Genomic DNA, 25746 nt, shown 5'->3' on the forward strand with positions numbered 1-25746 from the left:
TTTGTCCACGATATTCCCCAACCTAACAGGTCAAGAACTAATCCGTCGCGGATCTGGGCTCCATTTAAGGGTCTGCTGCTGGCCAATGGATTGCTGCATGCACAAGAAGTTTTTCAATTTTAACACAAAATTTTTTAAACCGTGACACAAATTCTTGTTAAGAGGGTGAAACAAGAATTATGAGAATGTCAAACAAAAAACAAAGAAGAAAAATAATATGTAAAAATTTATCAAAAAAATAATATCAAAATTTTTTAATTGTAACACAAGTTTCTAAATTTTGACAAAAAAAATTTTTAGTCGTGAAATTAAATCTCTTAACTATGTTATTTTCAATTAAATGATATACTTTTTTTTATCATTGAACTTATCATTTATAATAAAAAATATATTTTTTTGTTCTAAAATATATTCAAATATATTTTATTGATTAAGTAAAATAAAATTTTTGGCTTGTAATTTTTTAAAAGAACTATTATGTTATTCATTTATAAAAAATTTGTGCGTCATTTATAATTAAATAATGTATTCTATTATCATTGAATTAGTTACGTGGTATTAAGCCAAAAAGAAAAAAAAGAAGGGGAAGAAGTAATAGTAGTACTATTAACGATGATGATAACCAAAAAAAATATTAGAAAAAAAAAGACGGTACGAGTACAAGTGGAAAAAGAAAGAAAAAAAAGCCATACGAATAAAAAAAACGCGTGCGCAACAAATAGCGCATAAATGTAAAATATATTATAACAACCTAATTAAACTTATTTAACAATTTTATTTGGTTATAAAGGTTTTTCATACATCATAATATAGTCCTGACTGTGTTTTGAGATATATAAAAGCAACAAAAAACCAGGAGCCAACAATAATAGAATTAACAAATTTTTATTTTTCAGCAAAATTACTTTTTGTTATTAACAAAAAATATTTTCTATTACACAATTTTGATCACCTTTATATAAAATGCTATTTTTGCATTCATTTTAAAAATAAAAAGTGAACATCATATCAATATATTTTGTTTTTTTTTTTAAATCTCCATATAAACTATTTTCTACACTTTTAAAATGTTTTTTATTTTCTTTGTACTCTTTAATTTTGATTGGTGGTCCTTGGTAAGAATAGATAGATATTTTCACATCTTAATCTTCACACGTGTCTCCTATGTTACAGGGCATCGCCGGTAATCTAGAGTCCGAAACCGGATACTCCGAGGTCCCCATTCCCGCTGCATATATAAGCCAATCCTCCAACCTGTCTCTCTCTTCTTTCTTTCTCTTTCTCTCTCACTGTTGTTGAGTATTATTCTCTCTGCAATTTCATCACTTCTTTAATTTTTAATTTTTATTTTTCGCTCCGAATTTCGCTTCCAAAAGCAACGCTATGCTTTTTCTCAGCTCGTGATTTCGATGTGAGTAGCTCCTTAACTTATTTAATCGAATGTTTGTTTCTTCCTTGCACTGATACAGTGCTATGTTTCATTATGGCTTCTGTTTTTCTCCCCTTCACCTATCAATGATCGATCTTAGAAGCTATGTATAGTGAAGACTGTTACTTTCTTTCTTGCTTCGATTTTTTGTTTTCCTTTTCAAATTTAAAAATTGGGACAATGAGTTGAATTTTATTTATATTTTTAATTTTTTTGGTGTGCTGAGCTGAGTTTAAGTTTAAGGTTTGCGTTTTACTTATTATAGGGGGTTGTGATTGGGAGTTTATGGGGTTTGGTTTACACTGCAGGCTTTGGGGATTCTTAGTTTGTGTATGTAGCTGATGATTGGTGTTCTGGTTTCTGTACTTTTCAATTGGTAAGTTTTTCTTTTTGATGCTGCTTTTGCAATTTTGGTTGCATTTATTTATCTTTTTTGAAATTTTGAATCTTTGAATTGAAAGCTTCGGGTTCTGCTCTGTGTGTGTGTGTTTTTTTCTTTTGGGTGGGGGCTCAACCCTGCTAATGTTTGTAATCTCCCCTGACGCGCTTTTTCTGTGCAAAAGCATGTCTAGTCCAAATGTTAGTAAGAATTAGGGCTTTTTGTGTGTAGTTATTAGATTGTGATTCCCCTTGCTTCAAAGGACATTTTTGTACCGTCCAAATTTTAGGCTTGTTCCATAACTTGAAAGTGTATGTTTACTTTCTTCACCATGGGGTTGCTGTTTATTTGGTTGTTTAACTTGTATTAGTTTCACTGTTTCAGCGTATACTTTCCTTATGCTAATATATATATCTGGTTCTAACCTCTTTTTTAAATTTTGGATCCATATCAGCAATTGTTCAGAGCTGAGTAGAAAGTATCATTTTTTGGTGCATTGGATTTCAAGGCTGTATTATTGGATAGAAGTTTGGAAACTCAAGTGGAGTTTGAAAGTTTAAAAGATCAGGGGAATATCTATGCTCAATCTACCTGTTACATAGAGCTTGTGAACTGCTTTGAGAATATTTGGAATATCAGTCAGGCCTGGCTCTGTGGAGCTATAGATTCCAGTCACCAAGAAGGAGGTGCCCCCTATGGCACCTTCTCGGGTGGCTGGAGGATTGACCCAATCATCATCAAGTTCTGGAATTTTTTTTCAAGGAGATGCACAATCACATAGTATAGTTAACTCTCCGTTAAACTCGCCATTCATTAACTCATCTAATGCGGTTCCTGGAACTGGTCTTCCAAACCTGGGTCCAGTGTCAGGGGATATGAACAATACAATTTTGAACAGTGCGGCAAACTCAGCACCAAGTATTGGACCTAGCTCTTTACTCACAGATGCAAATTCAGCATTCACTGGTGGGCTCCATTTGCCGAGAAGTGCAAGCATTAACACAGACTCATACTTACGGTTACCTGCTTCACCCATGTCATTTACATCAAATAATGTTAGTATTTCAGGGTCATCAGTTATGGATGGTTCGAATGTAGTACAACAGAGCTCTCACCAAGATCAGAATGCTCAACCATTGCAGCAGAATCAGCAGCAAGGAGCTTCTACTGTTATGTCTACACCTGTGTCTCAAATTGGTCCTTCCCCACTTCAAATGGGTGCACAAATACCTGGATCTTTCATGCAAGATCCAAATAATTTATCTCAGCTGTCCAAAAAACCTAGGCTGGATATCAAGCAGGAGGATATAATGCAACAGCAGGTGATACAGCAGCTTCTTCAGAGACAGGACCCCATGCAATTCCAGGGTCGTAATCCACAGATACAGGCTTTGATGCAACAGCAGCAAAGACTGAGGCAACAGCACATCCTTCAGTCAATGCCACAGTTACAGCGAGCACACTTACAACAACAGCAGCAGCAACAGCAACAAATGCACTTGAGGCAGCAGCAATTACAGCAACAATCAATGCAACCCATATCTGCGGTGAAGCGTCCGTATGACAGTAGCGTTAATGGTGTATGTGCTCGAAGATTAATGCAATACCTCTATCATCAAAGGCAACGACCAATTGTGAGTTTTGTTCATGTGTTAATTTATGGCTTTCTTCTTTCAAGCATCATATTTTTCTGCACATTTAAATGTATGTTTTAAACACATTTGATTGATGTTTTTGTTCCCACTGGAATCTTGATTAGTTACAACTGAATTCAATTTTCTGTTTGTCTCAGGAAAACACTATTGCTTATTGGAGAAAATTTGTGGCCGAGTATTACTCTCCTCGAGCAAGGGAACGGTGGTGCTTGTCTTTGTATAATAATGTTGGGCATCATGCACTAGGTGTTTTCCCTCAGGCATCTATGGTTAGTTTCTATACTTGTACTCAATACTCTGTAATTGTATACCGTAATCTTTGTTTAAAAAAAATTCAGGCATTCAGCCAGGGGGGAAGGCAAGTATTAGAGAAGGGGGGCAATGGCCCCCCCTAAATAAAAAATTTTAATGTATAAAGGTCATTAATTTTTATATTAGCCCCCCCTTAATTTTAATTTTTTCTTCTTCTAATATTATACTTTTATGTTGGCCCCTTCCTAAGAATTACTCTAGCTCTGCCTCTGCATTCAGCCATAGCAGAATGGTATGGCCCTTGTTATTGGAACCACCATGAAAAGATCTTAGTTTAGTGGAATTGTGTTGTGGAAAATGAGGGGCACCAGTGGCATTTACGGCCGAAATGGCGGACGTGTTGAGCTTTTTTTTTTATATTTTAAGTAAAATTTGAGGGTCATTTTGGTAATATGTGGTTTCAGTAAGAAAACGGTAACCCATCACCAGAGAACTCTGTTTTCTCAATCTTGTTCTCTCTGTCTCTCGTTCTTGTGCTGCCCTTTTAATTTGCTTCTTGTTACTGTTGACATGTACATAAATCTGACATGGATTTTTCCCCCCAAAGGATGCGTGGCAGTGTGACATATGTGGTTCTAAATCTGGAAGGGGATTTGGTAAGGAACTGAGAAAATTATTTTTTTTTTAATTATGTAATACTGTCATTGTATTTTTGTATTGTACAGAATCTGTATGTTTGACTTTCTTGCTTACAAAAATGACCCTAGTGCAATCAATATTAATCAATATATTATGAATAGTTGTATAAATAATAATCTTTGGTCTAAACTTGAAAATTATAGAAAGTCAGATATCTGACGGCATTGTATTCGGACAATGATAAGCAAGTATAATAAAAGAATGACTGGTTTAGATTATCTGAATGCAGAATGTACCTGTATGCAATGTTATTGGTGTGGGTATTTGAATTTTCTAGTCACATTAATGCACTAATACTTACATTCTGGATCTGTGTAACAGAGGCAACTTTTGAAGTGCTCCCTAGACTTAGTGACATCAAATTTGGCAGTGGAGTTATCGATGAACTTTTATTTTTGGATTTGCCACGCGAACAAAGATTTCCTTCTGGTTTAATGATGTTAGAATATGCAAAAGCGGTTCAAGAGAGTGTATATGAGCAGCTTCGTGTTGTTCGTGAAGGTCACCTCCGTATTATATTTACACAAGACCTGAAGGTTATAAAACCATCAATGTATTTTAAAAATATTTTCCATTTGAATCTGTTATGCATAATTATCTGCTGATTATCATGTAAATTATTACAGATATTATCTTGGGAGTTCTGTGCAAAGCGCCATGAAGAACTTCTTCCTAGAAGGTTGGTTGCACCACAGGTTGGTTCCAAGGCTTTGTTCCATTTTGGTGGGCTGCACATTATGTACTTGGGAGTTGGTTATAGAGATGCTTTATATGAAGTAGCCTGAAGAGGCATTATAGTGGAAACTAATTCATGCAATTCCAATATTGCAGGTAAATCAGTTGGTTCAAGTAGCTCAAAAATGCCAGAGTACAGTTGCTGAAAGTGGTCCAGATGGGGTTTCTCAGCAAGATCTTCAAACAAACAGTAATATGTGAGTTAATGCATTCTTATTCTTATTCCTCGCTGATAGACGTGTTGTGAATCCTTGTTCTTGGAATTTATATCTCGCTTGATGTGAAGATGTGGTGTTATATGGAATGATGACTTCTTGTTTTGGTTGGACTAACAATTGGATAAACCACTGTAGAAAGGATATCAGATAGAAAACTGTCTTGCTTCTCCATTTTTCGAATAATTTATTTGTGATGTGTATTTGTGTAGTTCTTCTTTCAGTGCTACATGCTATCAACCGATGTGAGTGCACTAAGCCATGCTATAATGTATTTTTTGCATTAGGGTATTGGCTGCTGGGCGTCAACTTGCAAAGAGTCTCGAGTTGCAATCAGTAAATGACTTGGGTTTTTCCAAAAGATATGTAAGATGTTTGCAGGTACACTGTTAAAATCTAGATTCAGTGTCTTCTGATATTTTTCTTCTTTTATCATTTACTCCAGATTTCTTATAATTGCCTGCTGTAATGGGTGACAGATTTCCGAGGTTGTCAATTCCATGAAAGATCTAATGGATATCTGTCGGGAGCACAAAATTGGGCCAATGGGTAAACTTTTATTGTTCTTGTTACTATTTACACTGGTTGGTTGTATGTCATTGTTTTCACATGTTAAACACAGGGCAATTGACCATCTAAAATTGTGTTTCCTTCTGGACATTAGATTAGATATGTGGTACACTATGTTCAAATTATGAGTATCTTTTCTTTCCCGTTAATGATTCAACTCGTACCTGCAGAGAGCTTGAAAAGTTATCCTCGTTTTGCAACCCCGGCCAAGCTTGAGAAGCAAAAAATTCATGAGATGGAACAACTAGCAAATGCTCAAGGTCTGCCAACCGATCGAAACACACTCAACAAACTGATGGCACTGAATCCTGGTCTGAACAACCCAATAAACAATAATCTTAATATGGGGAATCGCGGTGCTTTGAGTGGGTCAGCACAAGCTGCTCTCACAATGTCTAACTACCAGAATCTTCTCATTAGGCAAAACTCAATGAATTCAAGCCCTGGCTCAATTCAGCGAGAAGGATCGTCATCTTTCAACAATGCGAACCAGAGTCCCTCTTCAGCTATGCAAGGTGCTGCTGCCGCTGCTTTTATTCCAGGCTCAATGCAGAATTCAACCGGTTTCCCAAGTCCCCATCTACCCCCACAGCAGCGGCAGCAACACCTACAGCGTTCAGCAAGTGCGAATGGTTTACTGCAACAAAACCATTCACAGGGATCCCAAGGAAATCAAGCTCTACAGCAGCAGATGATCCAGCAACTGCTGATGTCAAATAACAATGGGGGAGTGCAATCACAATCTCTTAGTGGACCCAATGCAAATGGGAGCATAGCAAAGAATGGGTTGAGTTTCGGAGGCCACTCTCCTACTCCTTCCATAACTGGAGGATCTATCAATGTTTCAGGAAACAACGGCCCTGTTTCAAGGAGTAATAGCTTCAAAGTGGCCTCAAACAGTGATTCTTCTGCAGCCGGTGGCAACAATGGTATCAACCAGAGAACGCCAGATATGCCGCAAAATATCCTTTTGCAAGATGTGGTTCCGGATATTGTCGGTGATTTCACCGATAGTCCCTTCTTCAATAGTGATCTAGATGATAACATGGGTTTTGGCTGGAAGGCATAACCAACACAAAATGGCTTATCAAGTACTCTTGTTATAATTATTGTACAGAAAACTTTTTTAAATAGCTGATGCTCCCTTTTCTTGGTGGAATTTGTTGTGACTTGACTAGGTCTTTAGAGATTCTATCTGAGGGTTTTTGTCTTGCCTGCAAGTGTAATCTATTAGACAATTTAATCAACAGTTTTAGCTCTTTTTTCTTGTTTCCTTTTTTCAATACAACACTTTTACAATTCAGGTGCTTTGTGCTCCTTTCTTGCCATATTGTCCTTAGCGTTGACATATGACGTAGGATGTTTGTCCTGAAATGTGGCTAAGTGGGTTGTGACCCAAACTGGTCGTCATATCCCTTAAAAGTCAGAACCCAAAAAAAGAAATGTGTAACTGAGTTGGGACAACTTTTCTGTTTAAATCTAGTATCAAATCAGAATATTGATTCGAATTCAACCTGGCTTTGGCTTCTACCTTTGACCTAAATGCTTCTTAGTGGTAGACTGGTAGGTGTATGCTTTTTGAGAATTAGATTGGATTCTCTTTTAGTTGACTTTGTCAAGTACTTCCACGTCCAAAATGTTACTTATTCCCTCATTCATTTAGTTTTTGGTTTCCATTCTATGCCTTTTCCATGTTTACAGGTTGGAACACAACTGTGAGTAGAATACGTAGTAAAAGAGTTCATGATACTTGGTGTGCAGAGAACATACGATACATATATTTTGAATGTGTTTGTGATGTTCTAAAGCAAGCTTCGTAGGAAGGAAGACATGGTCTCAAGTTGGTGATGATAGTGTTCATTTTGAATGGCTTTGTATTTGTCTACCAACCCCACTTCAGTTTCCAGTTGCTACTTGCTACACAGCTTGGTCCCAGCTACGTACTCAGCTTGGGAAATAACATGCCAATTGCCAAATAATGCACTTATTATAATAATTTATTTGATGAGACACGTGCTATAATCATTGGATATACTTTTACAAGTATATGTTATCATAACAAGTGATCTTTTATGCAACCAAAACATCAATTACTATAGGAAAGTTATCAGGTGTACCTAGGAACACCGGTGTTTCTGTTGTTTTAATCGTTGATTTTAATTAATATATATTATATATATTTTTTATAATTCAGATCAACGGTTAAAACAACTGGAACACCGGTGTTCCCGGTACACCTGATAACTTTCCATTACTATATAGGAATATATATTGTGTTAATGAAAAAGTTCATTATGTTTTTCTGATTACCCTGTTATTAAAGATTTAGTACTCCTAATTTTATGAGAAGGGTAGATTTTCGACACGGATTCTATTTATAGTTCTTCGGAGAAAAAGTGGATATCTGTGAATATTAATAAATTAAAAAAAAAAGAATCACAAAATAATGAATATAATACAATATTATTTAATTTAAAAAAATATCTATTTATTATAAAACACAATTTGAAGTAAAATACCAATATAAATTAACTTATGTCTTTCCAAAATCAAATAATTTCTTACACAAAAAAGACTTTCCAATATTATCTAGATCTCATGTTAACAAAACTAACAATAACTAAACTTTTAATTTTAGGCTATTGCATAAATAGAATCAAATGGTGATAATATAATTTCTGTTCATAAAAATTTAGTGAATCCTCATGGTCCAAGATCTTTCTTCCTTTTCGTCTTCATTTATTCATCAAGGCAAATCCCATTTTTATAGAGATTTAATGGATTTTTGTATTCATCTCATAGTAGATAATCTTCACAAATTACAATTTTTCAACAAATATTTTTGCTATTTCCTAAATAAAAATGATAAAAATTTTAATTTCAATTCTTCTGTAGAAAATAGTTGACTCTAATAATATTCTCTCTTTCATATAAAATATCTTTGTTCACCCAAAAAATAGTCTCATCTCGAATATCTAAAATATCCATTATTAATGTAAAAACATTAAAAATGGCTGACTGAAAAAAGTTAATCCTTATTTAGAATGCCATAGATCCATAAAATAATTTCTAAAAACTTATTATCAATTTGTTGCGTAATCAAATTGCTAATTACACTAGTCACCAAGAAAAATTGCTAATTACACTAACTTAAACCTTGATGGAATGCAAAACGCAATCATATAATTTTTAAATAACGTGATAAAAGTATATAAAACTCATTTAATTAAGCTGTACGTGGAAATTAAATGAAATCCAGACTAGTTTATCTGAAAATATAAATACGTGAAGAGACGTAACGAAGATGTTTACAAATAGGAAGCGTTACACTTGGGCAGAATAATAATGTCGCGATACAACCTGTAAGTTAGCCAATCAGAAAGCGCCACGTCCTCAAATAGGTCTTCATGCGGCTGCGGATCTATCACCGACTTAGATGCACTATCATTTTCTTGACACGTGTCCACTCCATTACCGGACATAGCCGGTAATCTAGAGCCCGAAACTGGACACACCGAGGTCCACATTTCTTCTGAGTATATAAACCTCCACTCTCAACTCTTTCATTTTCTCTTTCTCTCTCTTCTTTCTCTCTCACTGTTATTGAGTATTCTCTCTGCAATTTCACCATTTTTTAATTAATGAGATTTTTATTTTTCTCTCCTAATTACGCTTTCAAAACCAAAGCTATCGCTTTTTCTCAGCTTGCGATTTCGATGTGAGTAGCTCCTTAATCAAATGTTTCATTTTTCTTTGCACTGAATGTTACTCAATTTGGCTTCAATTTTTTCCCCCTCTTCACTTACCAGTGATCGATCTTGGAAGCTCTGAAAAGTGAAGACTGTTACTTTCTTTGTTGTTTCGATTTTTTTTATTCTCTTTGCAAATTAAGAAATGGATAGAGTTTCAGCTATTTAGTTTTTCATTGCTTTAGCGATTTTTGCGGTGCTGAGCTGAGTTTGAGGTTTGGTTTACTTATCATAGAGGATTGTAATTGGTACTTCTATGCGGTTTGGTTTACGCTGTAGACTTTGGGGATTCTTAATTTATGTGTCTCGGTGTGTATGCGTGCTGATAATTGGTGTTATAATTTCTGTACTTTCAATTGGAGAGTTTTTCCTCTTTGGTGATGTTTTTTGCAATCTTCATTAGGTGAATTTTTGGATGAATTGAAAGTGTTGGGCTTTGGGGGTTTTGTCTCTAGTCTGCTAATGCTTGCTTTCTGAACTTCCCCTAATACCTCTTTCTGTGTAGAAGCATGTCTATTCTTAATGTTTAGTAAGAATTAGGGTTTCTCGTATGTAGTTGTTGGATTGTGATTCTCCTTACATGGAAAGGGTACTTTGTACTGTTCAATTTATGTGTTTGTTCTATAACTTGAAAGCTTATGGTTACTTCTTAATGACGGTGTTTCTGTTTATTTGGTTGTTTGACTTGTATTAGTTTCAGATTAGTTTTCCTTTGGCTGATATATATGTCTGCCACTAACCTCTCTTTTTAATTTAGATCTACAACTGCAGTTGTCCTGAGGTGAGCAGAAAGTATCAGTTTTCGGCATATTCAGAAAGGTTTTGTTATTGGAGGAACTCAAGTGAAGTTTGGAAGTTTAGAAGATCAGGGGTATAATTGTGCTCAATCTACCTGTTACACAGAGCTCGTGAACTGTGTGAAGAATATTTTCATTTCTAGTCAGGCCTGGCTCTAGATAGCTACTTAGATTCCAGTCACCAAGGGGGGGTGCCCCCTATGGCACCTTCTCGGGTGGCTGGAGGGTTAACCCAATCATCATCAGGTTCTGGAATTTTCTTTCAAGGAGATGGGCAGTCACAGAGTGTAGTCAACTCTCACATAAGCTCATCATTCGGTAACTCATCTAATGCGGTCCCTGGAGCTGGTCGTTCTCACCTGGGTCCAGTGTCTGGGGATATGAATAATGCAGTTTTGAACAGTGTGGCAAACTCAGCACCAAGTGTTGGAGCTAGCTCTTTAGTCACAGATGCAAATTCAGCATTCTCTGGTGGGCCCCATTTGCAGAGAAGTGCAAGCATTAACACAGACTCATACTTACGTTTACCTGCTTCGCCCATGTCATTTACATCAAATAATGTTAGTATTTCAGGGTCATCAGTTATGGATGGTTCCAGTGTAGTACAGCAGAGCTCTCACCAAGATCAGAATGTTCAACCATTGCAACAGAATCAGCAGCATGGTGCCTCTAGTGCTATGTCTATGCCTGGATCTCAAAGTGCCCCTTCCCCGCTTCCAATGGGTGCACAAATACCAGGATCTTTCATGCAAAATACGGATAATTTATCCCAGCTGTCCAAAAAACCTAGGCTGGATATTAAGCAGGAGGATTTAATGCAACAGCAGGTTATACAACAGCTTCTTCAAAGACAGGACACCATGCAATATCAGGGGCGTAATCCACAAATACAGGCTTTGATTCAGCAGCAGCAAAGACTGAGGCAACAACATATCCTTCAGTCAATGCCACAGTTACAGCGAGCACACTTGCAGCAGCAACAACAGCAGCAGCAGCAGCAACAACAACAACAAATGCATTTGAGGCAGCAGCAATTACAGCAACAATCAATGCAATCTGCAGTAAAGCGCCCGTATGACAGCAGCGTTAATGGAGTATGTGCTCGCAGATTGATGCAATACCTCTATCATCAAAGGCAACGCCCAAGTGTGAGTTCTGTTCATTTACTGACTGTTGCATGCAATAGTTCGGCTTCCTTATTTTTCAGGTTCTTACAGCAGCAACTGTTTTCAGATGCATTTTACATTCATTATGTTCAGGAGTCATTTTTCCCCTCGCATTTAAAACAAATAGATGTATTTGGTTGATGTTTTCTGTTCAATTGAAATCCTATATTAGTTGCAACTGTTATTCAAATATTCAATTCATCTGTTTTGTCTCAGGAAAACACTATTGCCTATTGGAGAAAATTTGTGGCCGAGTATTACTCTCCTCGAGCAAAGGAACGGTGGTGCTTGTCTTTGTATAATAATGTTGGGCATCATGCACTCGGTGTTTTCCCTCAGGCATCTATGGCAAGTCACTCCGCTTGTTATTTAAATTTTCTATTAATTATTTCATGGACGGTAGAATGCTTAATACAACAGATGGTATTGTTGGCAATTTCTAAGAATGCCTTGCACAAAATTATGTCTGAAAAGTGAATTTACTTGGATTACTATTTTTCTTCTGCACCATGCTCTGCCCTTTTAATTTATTTTTACTTTTGACATATACATAATCTGACATGGATTTTTTAATTTCCCCCAAAAGGATGCATGGCAGTGCGACATATGTGGTTCTAAATCTGGAAGGGGATTTGGTAAGGAACTGAGAACGTTATTTTGTTATTTTTCAATACTGCAAGTGAGTACATATGTGATATTGTGATTGTAGAAATTTATCTGATAATTCTGTTTATTGTCTAGTCTGTAAGTTTGACTTTCTGGCTGAAAAGTATTAGTCCAGTGCAATCACTACTAACCAGTAATTGGATTATGAATTGTAGTAAATAATAATCTTCAGTCTAAACTTGAAAAATTAAAGAACGAGAACTGACCGCATTGAATGCAAACAGTGATAAGCAAATATAATAATCAGTGAGTGGTTAGATGATCTGAACTCAGAATGTACTTGTATGTGATATTATGAGCATGTTTTTTTGAATTCTTTAATCTTATATTCTTATTGATGTAATAATATTTACATTCTGGATCTGTGTAACAGAGGCAACTTTTGAAGTGCTCCCTAGACTTAATGACATCAAATTTGGTAGTGGAGTAATTGACGAACTTCTCTTTTTGGAGTTGCCACGCGAACAAAGATTTCCTTCTGGTGTAATGATGTTAGAATATGCAAAAGCAGTTCAAGAGAGCGTATACGAGCAACTTCGTGTTGTTCGTGAGGGTCACCTGCGTATTATATTTACACAAGACCTTAAGGTCACAACACTGTCAATGTATTTTAAAATTATTTTCCATTTGAGCCATTTGTACATAATAATCTTCTGATATTCATGTTAATGTTTACAGATATTATCTTGGGAGTTCTGTGCCAGGCGCCATGAAGAACTTCTTCCTAGAAGGTTGGTTGCACCACAGGTATGATATCTCTGCAGTTTAATTGTGTGTTAAAAGAGGCTACCTCAGGAGTTGCTTTTTCCCTCTTTTATACAACCATCACTTTAACTACACTGGTGGAGATAGTAGAATTTGTTATGGTAAATTAATCAGTAAGGAGAGTAAGTGGCATTATTGTGAAACTAATTCATAAATCCACATTATTACAGGTAAACCAGTTGGTCCAAGTAGCTCAAAAATGTCAGAGTACAATTGCTGAAAGTGGTTCAGATGGGGTTTCTCAGCAAGATCTGCAAACAAACAGCAATATGTGAGTTAGTTCATTTATATTCCTCACTGAATTTCATGTTTTCGTGAATCGTCCTCCTCAAAAATTATGTCTCTTGATGGCGTGCTATCTGAGGATTTGGAGATAGATGCAATGAATATGATGCATTTCTTTCTTGGCTAGAGACTAGAGTAGACTGACCGTCAGATAGGCAACTATGGAAAGGATAGCATATAGAAAACTGTCCTTGTCCTCCATTTTAATTGAATAGTTTGTGATATATGTGTGTCAAATTCTCTTTCATGAAGTGTGGCAATAGATAGGAGTGCACTAACGCTTCTTACAATTTATGTTTTGCATTAGGGTTTTGGCTGCTGGCCGTCAACTTGCAAAGAGTCTGGAGTTGCAATCTCTAAATGATTTAGGTTTTTCCAAAAGATATGTAAGATGTTTGCAGGTACACTACTTAAATCTACTTAGAGTTTTTTTATAAGTTTATTATTATTATTTTCTAATCAAGCTTTCTCATCATTTGCCTCCTGTAATGGGTGACAGATATCTGAGGTTGTCAATTCCATGAAAGATCTGATAGATATCTGTCGGGAGCACAAAATTGGGGCAATTGGTAAATTTTAAATTGCTTTTGTTACTATATTATCCTATTTGGTTGCATGTCATTGTTTTCATGTCTGTTTTATGTAGATATTAGATGTGCTTCTCTTGTAGGTTTAACTCTAATGTTATGTTTTGTGAAGCTGTTTTAGTTTCAATATTTGGAGATCTATTTCCCCATCATCAGGTAGCTTTTTCTTGCCTTGTAATGATTCAACTCTTAACCTGCAGAGAGCTTGAAAAATTATCCTCGTTTTGCAACCGCGGCTAAGCTCCAGATGCAAAAAATGCATGAGATGGAACAGCTAGCAAATGTTCAAGGTCTGCCAACTGATCGAAACACGATTAACAAACTAATGGCAATGAATCCTAGTTTGAACAACCCAATAAATAATAATCCTAATATGATAAATCGTGGTGGTTTGAGTGGATCAGCACAAGCTGCTCTGGCACTTAACTACCAGAGTCTTCTTATGAGGCAAAACTCGATGAATTCAAGCCCCGGCTCAATTCAGAGAGAAGGATCATCATCTTTCAACAATGCGAACCAGAGTCCGTCGTCAGCTATGCAAGGTGCTACCTCTCCCTTTATTCCAGGCTCAATGCAGAATTCACCAATTGGTGGTTTCCCAAGTCCCCATCTACCCCCGCAGCAGCAACAGCAGCAGCCGCAACAACACCTTCAACAGAGATCCTTAAGTGCAAATAGCTTCATGCAACAAAACCATTCACAGGGATCCCAAGGAAATCAAGCTCTACAGCAGCAGATGATCCAGCAACTGCTGATGTCAAATAACAATGGGGGAGTACAATCACAATCTCTTAGTGGACCCAATGCAAATGGGAGCATAGCAAAGAATGGGTTGGGTTTCGGAGGACACTCTCCGTCTCCTTCCATAACTGGAGGATCTGTCAATGTTTCAGGAAATAAAGGTCCGGTTTCAAGGAGCAATAGCTTCAAATCGGCCTCAAACAGTGATTCTTCTCCGGCTGGTGGCAACAATGGATTCAACCCAAGAACTTCGGATATGCCGCAGAATCTGCATTTGCAAGATGTGGTTCCAGATATTGCCAGTGATTTTACAGATAGCCCCTTCTTCAGTAGTGATCTGGATGATAACATGGGTTTTGGCTGGAAGGCATGACTAACAAAATCTGGCTTATCAAAAGGCTCTTGTTGTTATCATATTGTACAGGACACTTCAAAGTTTAAATAGTTGCTGCTCTCTTTTCTTGGTGTACTTTGCTCATTTTTCTTGGTGGAATTTGTTGTGACTTGACTAGGTCTTTAGTGATTCTATCTGAGGGTTTTTGTCTCGCCTGCAAGTGTAATCAATTGGACAATTTAATTAACGGTTTCAGCTTTCTTTTTACTTCTTTTTCACACCACTTGCGCAAACTCGTTGCTTTTTATTTATACTATTTTCCTTTATTTCCCTTTTTTAACCAATCTATAACGTACACTGAAGTCAGAATTCCTAAAAAGGAAATGTCCAACTTAGTTGGGACAATTTCTCTGTTTTACTAAATGAAGTGTCGAATCGAATCTCAAAACTAATTAAATATTTAACCCCACTTGTTCCAAATTAAGACAAGATGTGATTTAAGGGTTTTCACCCCATACCTCTAAATGAGAATTCCTTTCTACCTTATTTCTAGTTGACTTTATTAGCCCTTACACCTCCAAAATTACTACCAACCAAAGCGTTTACTTTTCAAGATATAGACATCAATTCAAGCCATTAGAATGTATATGGCAGTAACGTGCTCTCAGTAGTAACTTTCAAGAAGCCATCATCTCATCCCACAGAAAAGAAGAGATTAAGATGAAATTATGCTGCTACATCGTAGTCGTACTGCTTATTGTGCAGAGAACATACTATACAGATATCTGGACATGCACAAATTTTAGATTGCCTAATGCCTATATCTTTGCAGCTAAAAGCAGCTAATTCCTGATGCTCCCATTTACACAAGTTTCTCAGTTTATTGAGAATCAACAAGACTTGATTCACTATTTTTCATCATTCATCAACTACAACAGCACCAGGACCAAGCAGTGCAGCAATAAGAATTTGCTCCCAACGTCTCACGCCCCTCTGCATTATACTTGTGGTAAAATTCCGCAGTCGTGAAGGACTGCTAGAGTCGCCTCTTCTTGTTGGAGACATACAACAATCTGTTTGAGGGCAGTACTTCAATGTACACTTTCCTGATGGATGGTGTATTTTGACATCAAATGCTGGCAAAAGTGGCCATCCGACGACTTGAACATGAGAGATGCTGCATCAAAGATATCCAATTTATCAGAGTTAGAAACATATAGGCAAAATCGCAATTCTTTATTTAAAAAAAAATTCATAATCCTTGACAAGTTGTTAGACTCAGAAGATTAGTTCAAAATGTAAATAATTAACCGAGCCATAAACTCTACCGTGATTGTTTCTGAGAAAAGGAAACAACAGGATGAAGCATTCAGCATTTAGATGTTACAAAATAATGTTTGGTTACTATGTTCTATGACATTGTTTGCCACCTTTGGAAGGCAAATGGCAAGAGTATTTGCTGACTTTCCATCAAAAGCCTCATCATGAGTTGCCTTCAACAATTTTAAGCAGAATAACATTGAATTACTGCTTATGACGGGGTGTGCCTGTGTGCATGTGTATGTGCGAGAGAAAGGATTTGCAAATTAACCATATGTAAAATAATTGATCTATTTCTTGTTTTTGAACTCTGCCCAGCAGCTCAACTTGAAGCACACCTCCAATGCACAGAACAGGTTCAGGTAGCTTGAATTTCTGCAAGCAGTTTTCCTGCAGTTTCATTATGGAAAGAATTCATTAACACTGGCATAGAGTAATCTACGCTACAAAAAAATTACAATTTTAAATAGATCAAGTCCACAAAAATATCTAGAGGAGAAAAAAAGATCCGTTGATGCTTAAAAGATATATGTAGCTGAATCCCAATCCTCCTCTTTGTTGAGAGTGTTTATGGATAGAAAATAGGAAATGCAAAATAACAAGCATGTTAATAGTGCAACTCACTTGCAACATTGGAAATTCAGGTGATGTATATGTCCATAGATTACCCCCAAACATGTGATTAGCAATAATATCATCAACTTCAGCACTCTCTGACTCTGTCGGGTATTTTGGACGGCCCATTCGGAATCGGACAGCTTTTGCTGAATATATAGGGAGGCCTGGCTGAAAATATGCTGCATGGTAAAAAGATACATTAATCAGCTAATTAAGTTTAAGTTAATATCCTCAACATTAGCCATTTTCAGTTCAACTTAATACCAAACTTGTCAATTAGCTACTGGACTAACCTTTGAATGGCTGCACATTAATCTCAGTGATTAGACATATTTTGGAAGCTAGCTTATAAACTAAAGTCTCTGGTACAGAAGGATCACTTTCCCCTTTACTAGACCAGTACGATGCTCTAAAATCAGTTCTATCTCGAGGGTCCAACGTATTCAGAACACTTTCTTCAGGGTAGTTATCGGTGCTGGATGCACTTATGGCATCCGAGATGCAATTTTTGCTGATAGAAGGAGTGAGACCACATGCTAGGAACGCATAGACTTTATGATTTCTCTTAAGACATTCCCAATTCGAAGAACTTCCAAGCATGTTACTCACTGGTTCAATCATGTTCTCTACCTCAATGACATGTCCAACACCAGATAGTTCAGGAAACATTTTCAAGCAAAGATGCTTGCAAAGGCCATTTTCAATAACTGCATAATATTTGGAGTGCAAATCAATACAATTTAAACAGCACCATAATATTTCAACATTGGAAAATTTAATACCAATAATGTATCACAAAAGAAATACACAAGGGTCATCCAAATGAGTGAGAACCTTTATTGACATGTCTGGTCCAAGCCATTGCAATAAATCCAGTTTGTTTTTCACTTCAGACATGATGATGTTCCCAAATTAGAACCAGCTAAAGTTCAAGTCTTTAACCTCACCAGAGACTAATATATTCAAAACATTTAGTGATCAGAATCAAATATCTTCAAGAAACTGGTTTTCCACCTACAATCAATTACATTGACAGGGAAAAAAAACAAAATTTATTAAGCTTCACATGATTGAGCCCTTAGAAAATTGACCAAAACCAGAACCAAAAAAAAGAAAATTAGTTAGGAAGATTTATTCCCTACTTAGTATATCTGTTCCAATAAGCTAACTGAAAAAATCTGTTTCCAGAAGATTATTTAATGAGGGTACTATGGTGTGAACTAATTACAATTAATGAAGAGATAAAGATAAACCGAAATAAGGAAAAATAGGAAAGAGGCTTTAGAAGGATTAGGATTAAGTGTAGCAAACCGAAACCGTAAACACATGCATTCATGTGCATACACAGAGAGAAAACAAAATCTCAACTTTGAAAATTGAAAGATAAAAGAAAAAGAAAAAAGTGGTACCTTTCTGAAGTACGGATCTAAAGAGAGAAGAAAAAGGGGTACCCTTGATTCTGAGAAACCGAGGAAGAAGAAAGGTGTGGATTACAGAGTGAGAGTGTGTGTGCGCGCAATGAATCTAATCTAAAACAGGAACAAGGTCCAACAGGTGTTTTTGGAAGTGGTTGAAATATCACTATGTTACCCAGAACCCTGTTTTTGACATAAACATATTGAGTTAAATATAGATAATAACAATAATAATAATTTGAAATTAGTTAAACAAATAATTATACACTAAAATTAAGAAGTCATGAATTTAACTCTTAAAGTTAGTAAATTAATATTTTTATAAATTATATATGATGAAAGATATTTTTGAAAATAATATATACTAATACTCTCTCATATGATTATTATTATTATTATTATATACCGTGCCCTAAAATGAGGATTTTAAAAAAAACTTTATATATGGCTAAATTTAGGATAAACTTTAGAAGGTAGAACTATCATGTTTAAAACAATTTATTTATATTTCAGTTTCAATGTGCTGTGTCTGTGTTCTTCTCTTTGTAAAATAATATCATAACATGGTTATAAGAAAAAATACTTTTACTCTGTTTTATTACACATTTAATAAAAAAAATATTAGAATTTACTATTTTATTTTCTTAAAAAAATAATTCTAAAGTAGGCACTTTATTTAAACCATTTATTAGCAAGTTACAATCGTTCTTAGTTATGTATACTACAATGATTAAGGTGGTTTTACTTGGCTAACTTAAATGAAAGACTTAAACATGAAGCTAAGAATTATACCATGCGTTTGGATGTGATTAAATATAAACTTAATATGTGTCAACTTCATAAAGATTCTAATTAGATTTGTTGTGACAATACAAAAATAAAATATTACTTATTGGTTAAAAAATTTAATCATGTGTGTGACATAAAAATACTTGTAAAATTTGGCATACTATTTTTTGTCCGTAGTAAATCACCCGTTCACTCTTTCTTCTGTTTAATTTTTTTTTTTATTTTGTGTTGAGTTAAGTTTGATTTTAGATTTTATATATGATGATAAATATTATTTGAATTAAAAATTTAATATTATTTTATATGTGTTTTAGTGATGCAGACCTATTATTTAATTCTCAATTTAACATGTTCTTTGAGTATTTCTTCAATGCTTTAAATCAAAGCAGAAGTCTAAGGCACTTAACAAGTTCTTTAGCAAAAATAGAAGATTATGTATTTGCTAAGTGAAAAATGGATATCTGTCTTTATCATGAAAAAAGAAAGACAGTTGGAACAAAAAAAAATTAACAATACAATAAGACAGCTGTGACATTAATAAAACAAGTAGACACAATGATAATTTCACTATTTCAAAAATATCAGTAGTAAAGCAAATTTTAGAATATGAGAGTAAAACATAAACTTACAAGAGTGCAGAAGTAGTGGAGCAGCTCCTCGGATAGCAGAGGTAATGGAGTAGAGGGAGAAAGAAATGCATGCTAAGGAAGAACAATAGAAGTGGTGGACTGACTCCTTAACCAGCAGAGTTAGTGAAATAGGATGAAAAAGGACTGCATGCACTCAGAGACAGCTCCAATAGGTTGATGATATAAGGGATTGGAAGAGACAATGAAAAGCAAATTAGAAGAACAAGTTGATTCTATAAGAAGCCCATTCAAAAGAGAGAGCACATTCAAAAGCATTATCTCAACACTTGAGTTGAATTCTTTTTCTTTTATTAGAGCTTCATTTTTTATTTTATTTGTTATGACTATCTTATGTCATCTTTTATATTGAGAAAAAGCTTACTATGTGAGTGAAAAAGTCAAGAAAAAAAAGGCAAGAAAAATGTATGAAAAAGCCGCTGAAAATTTGTGTAATTGAGTTGTTGAACTAGGATTAGTTTTCCTTATCAAGTTGGGACATCACTTGGTGAATTTGAATCTGTTTAGATTCTCCTTCCAAGTTGAGACAACACATAGGAAGTTAAGCTTTGGTGAAGAAAGTTTAGTAGTAGATACTAATTGAATTATGTTGTAATTCAATAGTATTAGTGATTGTAATCAGTGGATTATAGTAAAAATTCTACCGTAATTGTGGTGGAGACTGGACATAAAATTCATGGCAGTTAAAATTCGAATCACGATACATACTGATCTTTTTCTCTTTTTCCTTTTCTGTTTCATTTTTGTATATGAGACAAAACAAAAAAATCTCCTGTATATTTAACTTCTGCAAAAAATAAAACTAAACAAATTCAATTTTAAATTAATTTGAATCAACCCCTTCTTTCTCAAGTTTAAACAATTCCATCATCTTAAAAACTCATTTATTGAATAAACTAGTCAAGTATATAAGTATAACCCATTTTCATGCCTATAAAAAATTTTGACCAACAACAAGTATAGTAACTAGTAGTGAATTGCTTCTACATTTTATTTCTAATTAATTTAAAATTTTCAGCAAGTATAACCAAATAACCAATAAGGATCCGGTATAATGGATTTCCATTATTTAACAAAGACAACTACTAATGAATTCTTTAGTTGTAGTGTCAAGATTAAAATACTTTTTAAAGATAAATCATAATTTTGTTTTTTTCTCTAAATAAAGAGAACAAGCTGTGAATATATTATGTCATCTACTTTAGAAGTTCTATAGGTGAAGAAATATTTTGATCAAATGCTTACAAAAAACGCTGTGAGCTTTACAACAAAAGATGTAGCCACATTCAGAAAATTTATATAAATAAAAATACAGCCATTGTTAACAAAAAAAGCTAACTTAAGAAAAATAAATTACCACAAATTGTCTATATAAACAATTAATTAATTAAACATCAACTGTTCCAAAAACGCTTCCATCAAAATTGTTTTGTATTCTGGGTTGGGCAAATCACTGCCCCATCTATGCAAAGCCCGCCTTTTGTGTGAGTACAATCAATTTGGGCCAGGGAAAACTTGATGGTTGTGGGCCCATTGGGCTTATCAATGACAAAATCTCCAACAGGATAATGGGTCCACTCTCCTGGCCCACTCAAATAACACTGGGAAAGTGAATTCTGGCCATCAGATGTGGATAGTTGAAATCTAACGGGCTTGATGTCCCAACCATGGACTTGGCCCAGGTTGCACACTCTGCGGCCCAATCTGTTTGAGGTCTTTCCCAAATGAAGCCTGAAAAAAATGCTATATTTCCCTCTTGGAAATTCAAAGTCTAATTCCCCCAAGACTTCAACCCACCACATTTGTTGAAGGTATGCAACACTTTTAAACCTGCATCCCCCGAAAAACAATTTATGTTAATTTTCCATTTCTTTAAAGAATATTAAAAAACCACTATTATTGATCCAGTAAAAATTCAGATACAATTAATTTTATGTGAAGTTAATAATTGAGAATTATTAAACAATTTAACAAGTTTAACTAAATTATCATTTAACGATTTCTGATCTATAAACTTCACGTAAAATTCATTCACTGTTCCGAGCTTTCACCAATTGACACACATAAAAGTATGGTTAAATACTTAAACAACATTATTATTGTTGGATTAACCTTTTTTCATATTGCAGAAGTCAATGATTTTTGTAGATATGTAACTTGTGTTTTATCTTAAATAAAAAAGGGATGACAATAGCACAAGCCCTTTAACATTATATATCTAAAATCTCACCATTCATGGCAAGGTGTTGAATTGGAAATTTGGAATCCTTGCTTAACAGTCAAAAGCCGAATAACTTAATTGGCTCTTTATTAGATTGAGGATCTTTATGAATTATAACTATCATTATTATTTTAAAAAAGTGGTTAGTTAAATTCACAAAAGCAGCATTTTTTGGCTTTTATTAATCGGAAATTAAACAACACACTTTCGATTTCAATGGGTGGTCCTGAGAGTTCTTGCACCATGGAAAATGAGCATAACGATAAAGGCATGCATCTCAATTCATCCTTATAATAATAACTGTTTAATTTTCTCCGGTACCTTTATTTGCATTAGAATATTAATTTATGTCTCTTATATAATTAATAATTGATACTAAATTACAATTTTCACAGCTTTCAAAAATTAATAATGCAAATAGTGAGACGCATAAAAATTCTTATTCATGATAAATAAAATAAAAGAAAAAACTACATTTATGATTTTATTTATACAGAAACTCGTATCGTATATTTTAAGCTTTTTTTTTTTTCAAGTTGTATAACTATAATTTGTTTAGTATAGTCATAATAGGAAACACTTTAGTTAAGATCGATACAGTCACTTTCTTAGCTTAAATAATATTCCTTATTAAGTTAATAATATTGGGTTTCTTATTATGTATACACAGATTTTAATAATATATTTTTTAAGTTTTATATGAATAACTTAAATTTATAGGAGTAATTATTATTCCAATTAACTAAATTTTTTATAATATAATATTTGTAATGAGAAAAATTTAAATAATATTATATATTAAAACTTGAATATTTAATTTCACATATATATAAACAAATTAAGTAATTAATTAATTAATTAAAGAGAAATAAGTAAAAAAATTAGATGATTTATTTGCTAGTAAATACAAGTACCATACCCAGAATAGACAAATATCAATTAACAAAAAGATTTCTTGTTCTTGAATGCAAGTCCTTTTCAGCCACTATTTGATATTGTATATTATTTTCAAAAGTGCAAATTGTTTCATATTTCTTCATTTTATAAGATATGATCGAATAGCTGACTAGGAAAGATGAGCTACCAGAATATGGGTACAACAAATGGCATTCCTCTACCCAATAAGAAAATAAACTAACAAAAACACTTGTTCGGAAATCGTAGGAATAAACAAAAAAATAAAGCGACAGAATTCATTTACTCCTACAGAGAAGTTATATTATGTTATATTATACTATCATTTATTGTCAAAAAGGTTTTTTTTAATATTTTTTAATAATTAAAATTTAGCACATATAACTGATTAAACTGTATTATTTTTATTAAAATTAGACCGGACAAATTAATTTAATAAAAAACTAATAAATTAAAATTTGAATCGATCTAAATTAATATTTTTTAATAAAAAATGACTATAATATTTCAATTATAATTAAAAAAAACTAAAATATCCATATTATATATATATATAAATTTAAAAAATTTTAAATTCTAACTCTATGACGACAAAAAAAAACTAAAATTTAGGATTCTCAAAATTAATATATATAATAGGAGTATTTTAGTTATTTTTTATAATAGAAATATTGTAGTCATTTTTTTATAAAAAATAATATTAATTTAAACCAATTTAAGATTTGATTCATTATTTTTTTTGGTCAAATTAATTAGTTTTATCTAATTTTGATAAAAATAATACAGTTTAATCAATTATGTGCATTAAATTTTAATTATTAAAAAACATCTTTAAAAAAATACGTTTTAAACATCTTTATCTAGATGACTCTCATTAAAAATCTAAGTACAATTAACTTAATATAAAATTAATAATTAAAAATGATTAAATAATATAACAAAATTGACTAAATTATCATTTAATCTAACAATTCTCGGATACGTTAATCACCTGAGTTTTTACTACTATATATTTTCAACTAAAATATGAGCATAATATATTGGATAACTGTTCTATGTGTTTCCTAACTTTGTTCATATCATATGATAGATCCACACTGCCTAACATTATTGCAAAATTTTTATCTGTATGAATAAGGTTAAAAGTGAGAAATTTCCGATCCGTTATGTGTATGTGCTATCCAAATGCAATATGCACAAAAAGGAAAGAAACTATTTACATACGACAAAGTGGGGGAAAGTGCTTTTTCTTTAATTTATGATAATTGTCGTTTAACCTAAATTGATGATACATCTATAAAACTATAAATCAATCAATATAAATAAATTAAAACAAAAAAGTTTGGTGTATATATATATGAACTATTTATCCAGCATATATAAAGAAAAAATATAATTAGGTTCCCATTATTTTTTAAAATTTTTTTTCTGAAAAAAAAAAAGAAAAGTTAATATGGTGTTCACCTGGATTCTTCAGTTGGAATATTATTCCAATATCTTCTGTCATCAATTCCTGTAATCTTGAAAGACTTTGATGAGATGAACAAACAAACTTGTCCACTGCTTCTATCCAACCAAACTTCCTTTAAACCATAAAATAAAAAAATATATTAAGAATAAAAAAAGGGAATTAAAGGAAAATAATTCCAAAAGAAAAGAAAATAATGAGTAAATTAAAAGTACTCACTTTGGTGCCACCATCAAAGAAATTAGGTCGACATAGTTTGGCATAAACCTCTTTCTTGGACATGGTTCTAATTAGATCCTCTTTGTTATTATCACCAAGAATCTTATTGAGAAGGAACTTATATGATTGTGGCAATTTTGATTCCCACACAAAATCAGCTGAGGAAGCTCTATGAAAAGTTTTGTTCACTTTAGCCAATTGGCAAATCTCTTTTGGATCAAAACTCTTCATAATGAATGAGATGCAGCTCTCTGGAATGTCACCAAGCCCTGTTGATTCTGAAACAACATCCTCAATTTCTGCTACACTAATTGAGGAACTAGCACCCCCCATCAAAATTTAGATTCGACTTTACACTTGATCAAATTCTTCTCGTTATCGTTCTTCTTTTGTTGTAACTTAATTATTCGTCTGTTATGGCCGACTTATAATGGATGGATTTGGATCTGAACGTGATGATTCTACTCTGATTCAAATATGAAGTTGAAGAATTTGGTTCAATGGTAGAGGAGAAGAGGGTAAAGGAGATGAGAGAAGAAGATTGAAGGAGAAGGTGGTATTAGTTTCATTTTATTCATAAATGAATGTGTGATAGTGTCACATGCCTCATTGAGAATTTTGGGTTTTAAGAACAAACAAGTGGTTGGGAATGTTATGAGGAGGGGGGAAAAAAGGTATAAAGTGGGAATTATTTAAGCTCTTTGGGGTCCAAGTTCCAAACCACAAATTAAATTAAAATTTTGAAGATAGTGGACGTGTATATGAGTGTGCATGGAATATAAAATTAAGACTTTTGTGGTTGCCTCCTTCATTCTTATTTTTTACTTTATTAATTACTTATTTATATGATGTGTGGAGATTAATTAATTAATTAAGGGCCTATTCTGTCCCTTCCAACTTCCAAGTTCTACATCTTTTTTTCATTTAATTTGTTTTAATTAATTCTGAATTCTGTCCTTGACTTGTGGGTATGAATATTAGAATTACGTATATTTATTATATTTATGTTGTGTTTGAGTTAGCAAAAATTAGAATGCGTGTTATTAATGTTGTATATTATGTATTGAAAGAAGTCTCATATTATTTAATAACAAATATTTAAAAGACAAT

At 33.7% G+C, this 25746-nt stretch overlaps 4 protein-coding genes across 5 annotated transcripts; 2 read left to right on the forward strand and 2 right to left on the reverse strand.

Annotated features, from left to right (window-relative positions):
* Window positions 1-1248: 1248 nt before the first annotated feature.
* Window positions 1249-7194, forward strand: LOC107491207 (probable transcriptional regulator SLK2). Its single transcript, XM_021143474.2, has 10 exons — window positions 1249-1411; window positions 2263-3442; window positions 3601-3732; window positions 4323-4371; window positions 4736-4950; window positions 5041-5109; window positions 5246-5346; window positions 5652-5745; window positions 5844-5913; window positions 6105-7194. The coding sequence occupies exons 2-10, from the start codon at window positions 2504-2506 to the stop codon at window positions 7001-7003; spliced, it is 2568 nt and encodes an 855-aa protein (XP_020999133.1). The 5' UTR covers window positions 1249-1411; window positions 2263-2503; the 3' UTR covers window positions 7004-7194.
* A 2320-nt stretch (window positions 7195-9514) lies between these two features.
* On the forward strand, window positions 9515-15291 carry LOC107491205 (probable transcriptional regulator SLK2). 2 transcript variants are annotated; one of them, XM_016112001.3, is made up of 11 exons: window positions 9515-9652; window positions 10441-10951; window positions 11054-11628; window positions 11863-11994; window positions 12233-12281; window positions 12686-12900; window positions 12991-13059; window positions 13248-13348; window positions 13670-13763; window positions 13862-13931; window positions 14150-15291. In XM_016112001.3, exons 2-11 carry the CDS (start codon window positions 10681-10683, stop codon window positions 15061-15063), a joined length of 2490 nt encoding a protein of 829 aa, XP_015967487.1. In that variant the 5' UTR covers window positions 9515-9652; window positions 10441-10680; the 3' UTR covers window positions 15064-15291. The 2 variants fall into 2 exon arrangements, with proteins under 2 accessions (XP_015967487.1, XP_015967486.1); XM_016112000.3 differs by having other exon boundaries at window positions 10441-11628.
* Window positions 15292-15668: 377 nt separating this feature from the next.
* On the reverse strand, window positions 15669-17733 carry LOC107491204 (F-box protein At4g00755). Its single transcript, XM_021143476.2, has 4 exons — window positions 17256-17733; window positions 16969-17141; window positions 16616-16734; window positions 15669-16201 (listed from the first exon to the last, which is right to left on the reverse strand). Exons 1-4 carry the CDS (start codon window positions 17629-17631, stop codon window positions 15943-15945), a joined length of 927 nt encoding a protein of 308 aa, XP_020999135.1. The 5' UTR covers window positions 17632-17733; the 3' UTR covers window positions 15669-15942.
* A 3357-nt stretch (window positions 17734-21090) lies between these two features.
* LOC107491203 (F-box protein PP2-A13) lies at window positions 21091-25294 on the reverse strand. Its single transcript, XM_016111998.3, has 3 exons — window positions 24637-25294; window positions 24414-24532; window positions 21091-21643 (listed from the first exon to the last, which is right to left on the reverse strand). The coding sequence occupies exons 1-3, from the start codon at window positions 24967-24969 to the stop codon at window positions 21232-21234; spliced, it is 864 nt and encodes a 287-aa protein (XP_015967484.1). The 5' UTR covers window positions 24970-25294; the 3' UTR covers window positions 21091-21231.
* Between the last annotated feature and the right edge of the window lie 452 nt (window positions 25295-25746).

The sequence above is a fragment of the Arachis duranensis genome, chromosome 5 (assembly GCF_000817695.3).
Source record: "Arachis duranensis cultivar V14167 chromosome 5, aradu.V14167.gnm2.J7QH, whole genome shotgun sequence".
Classification (NCBI taxonomy): domain Eukaryota; kingdom Viridiplantae; phylum Streptophyta; class Magnoliopsida; order Fabales; family Fabaceae; genus Arachis; species Arachis duranensis.

Coding starts and splice junctions, on each gene's coding strand:
- LOC107491207 (XM_021143474.2), top strand. CDS start 2,504: ATGGCACCTTCTCGGGTGGCTGGAGGATTGACCCAATCATCATCAAGT. Junction 4,951..5,040: donor TATTTACACAAGACCTGAAG/GTTATAAAACCA, acceptor AAATTATTACAG/ATATTATCTTGGGAGTTCTG. Junction 5,914..6,104: donor GCACAAAATTGGGCCAATGG/GTAAACTTTTAT, acceptor TCGTACCTGCAG/AGAGCTTGAAAAGTTATCCT.
- LOC107491205 (XM_016112000.3), top strand. CDS start 10,681: ATGGCACCTTCTCGGGTGGCTGGAGGGTTAACCCAATCATCATCAGGT. Junction 12,901..12,990: donor TATTTACACAAGACCTTAAG/GTCACAACACTG, acceptor TAATGTTTACAG/ATATTATCTTGGGAGTTCTG. Junction 13,349..13,669: donor CTGCAAACAAACAGCAATAT/GTGAGTTAGTTC, acceptor GTTTTGCATTAG/GGTTTTGGCTGCTGGCCGTC.
- LOC107491204 (XM_021143476.2), bottom strand. CDS start 17,631: ATGTTTCCTGAACTATCTGGTGTTGGACATGTCATTGAGGTAGAGAAC. Junction 17,142..17,255: donor TAATGTGCAGCCATTCAAAG/GTTAGTCCAGTA, acceptor TTTACCATGCAG/CATATTTTCAGCCAGGCCTC. Junction 16,202..16,615: donor GATCAATTATTTTACATATG/GTTAATTTGCAA, acceptor TCTTTGATGCAG/CATCTCTCATGTTCAAGTCG.
- LOC107491203 (XM_016111998.3), bottom strand. CDS start 24,969: ATGGGGGGTGCTAGTTCCTCAATTAGTGTAGCAGAAATTGAGGATGTT. Junction 24,533..24,636: donor TCTTTGATGGTGGCACCAAA/GTGAGTACTTTT, acceptor TATGGTTTAAAG/GAAGTTTGGTTGGATAGAAG. Junction 21,644..24,413: donor ATTCCAACTGAAGAATCCAG/GTGAACACCATA, acceptor CGGGGGATGCAG/GTTTAAAAGTGTTGCATACC.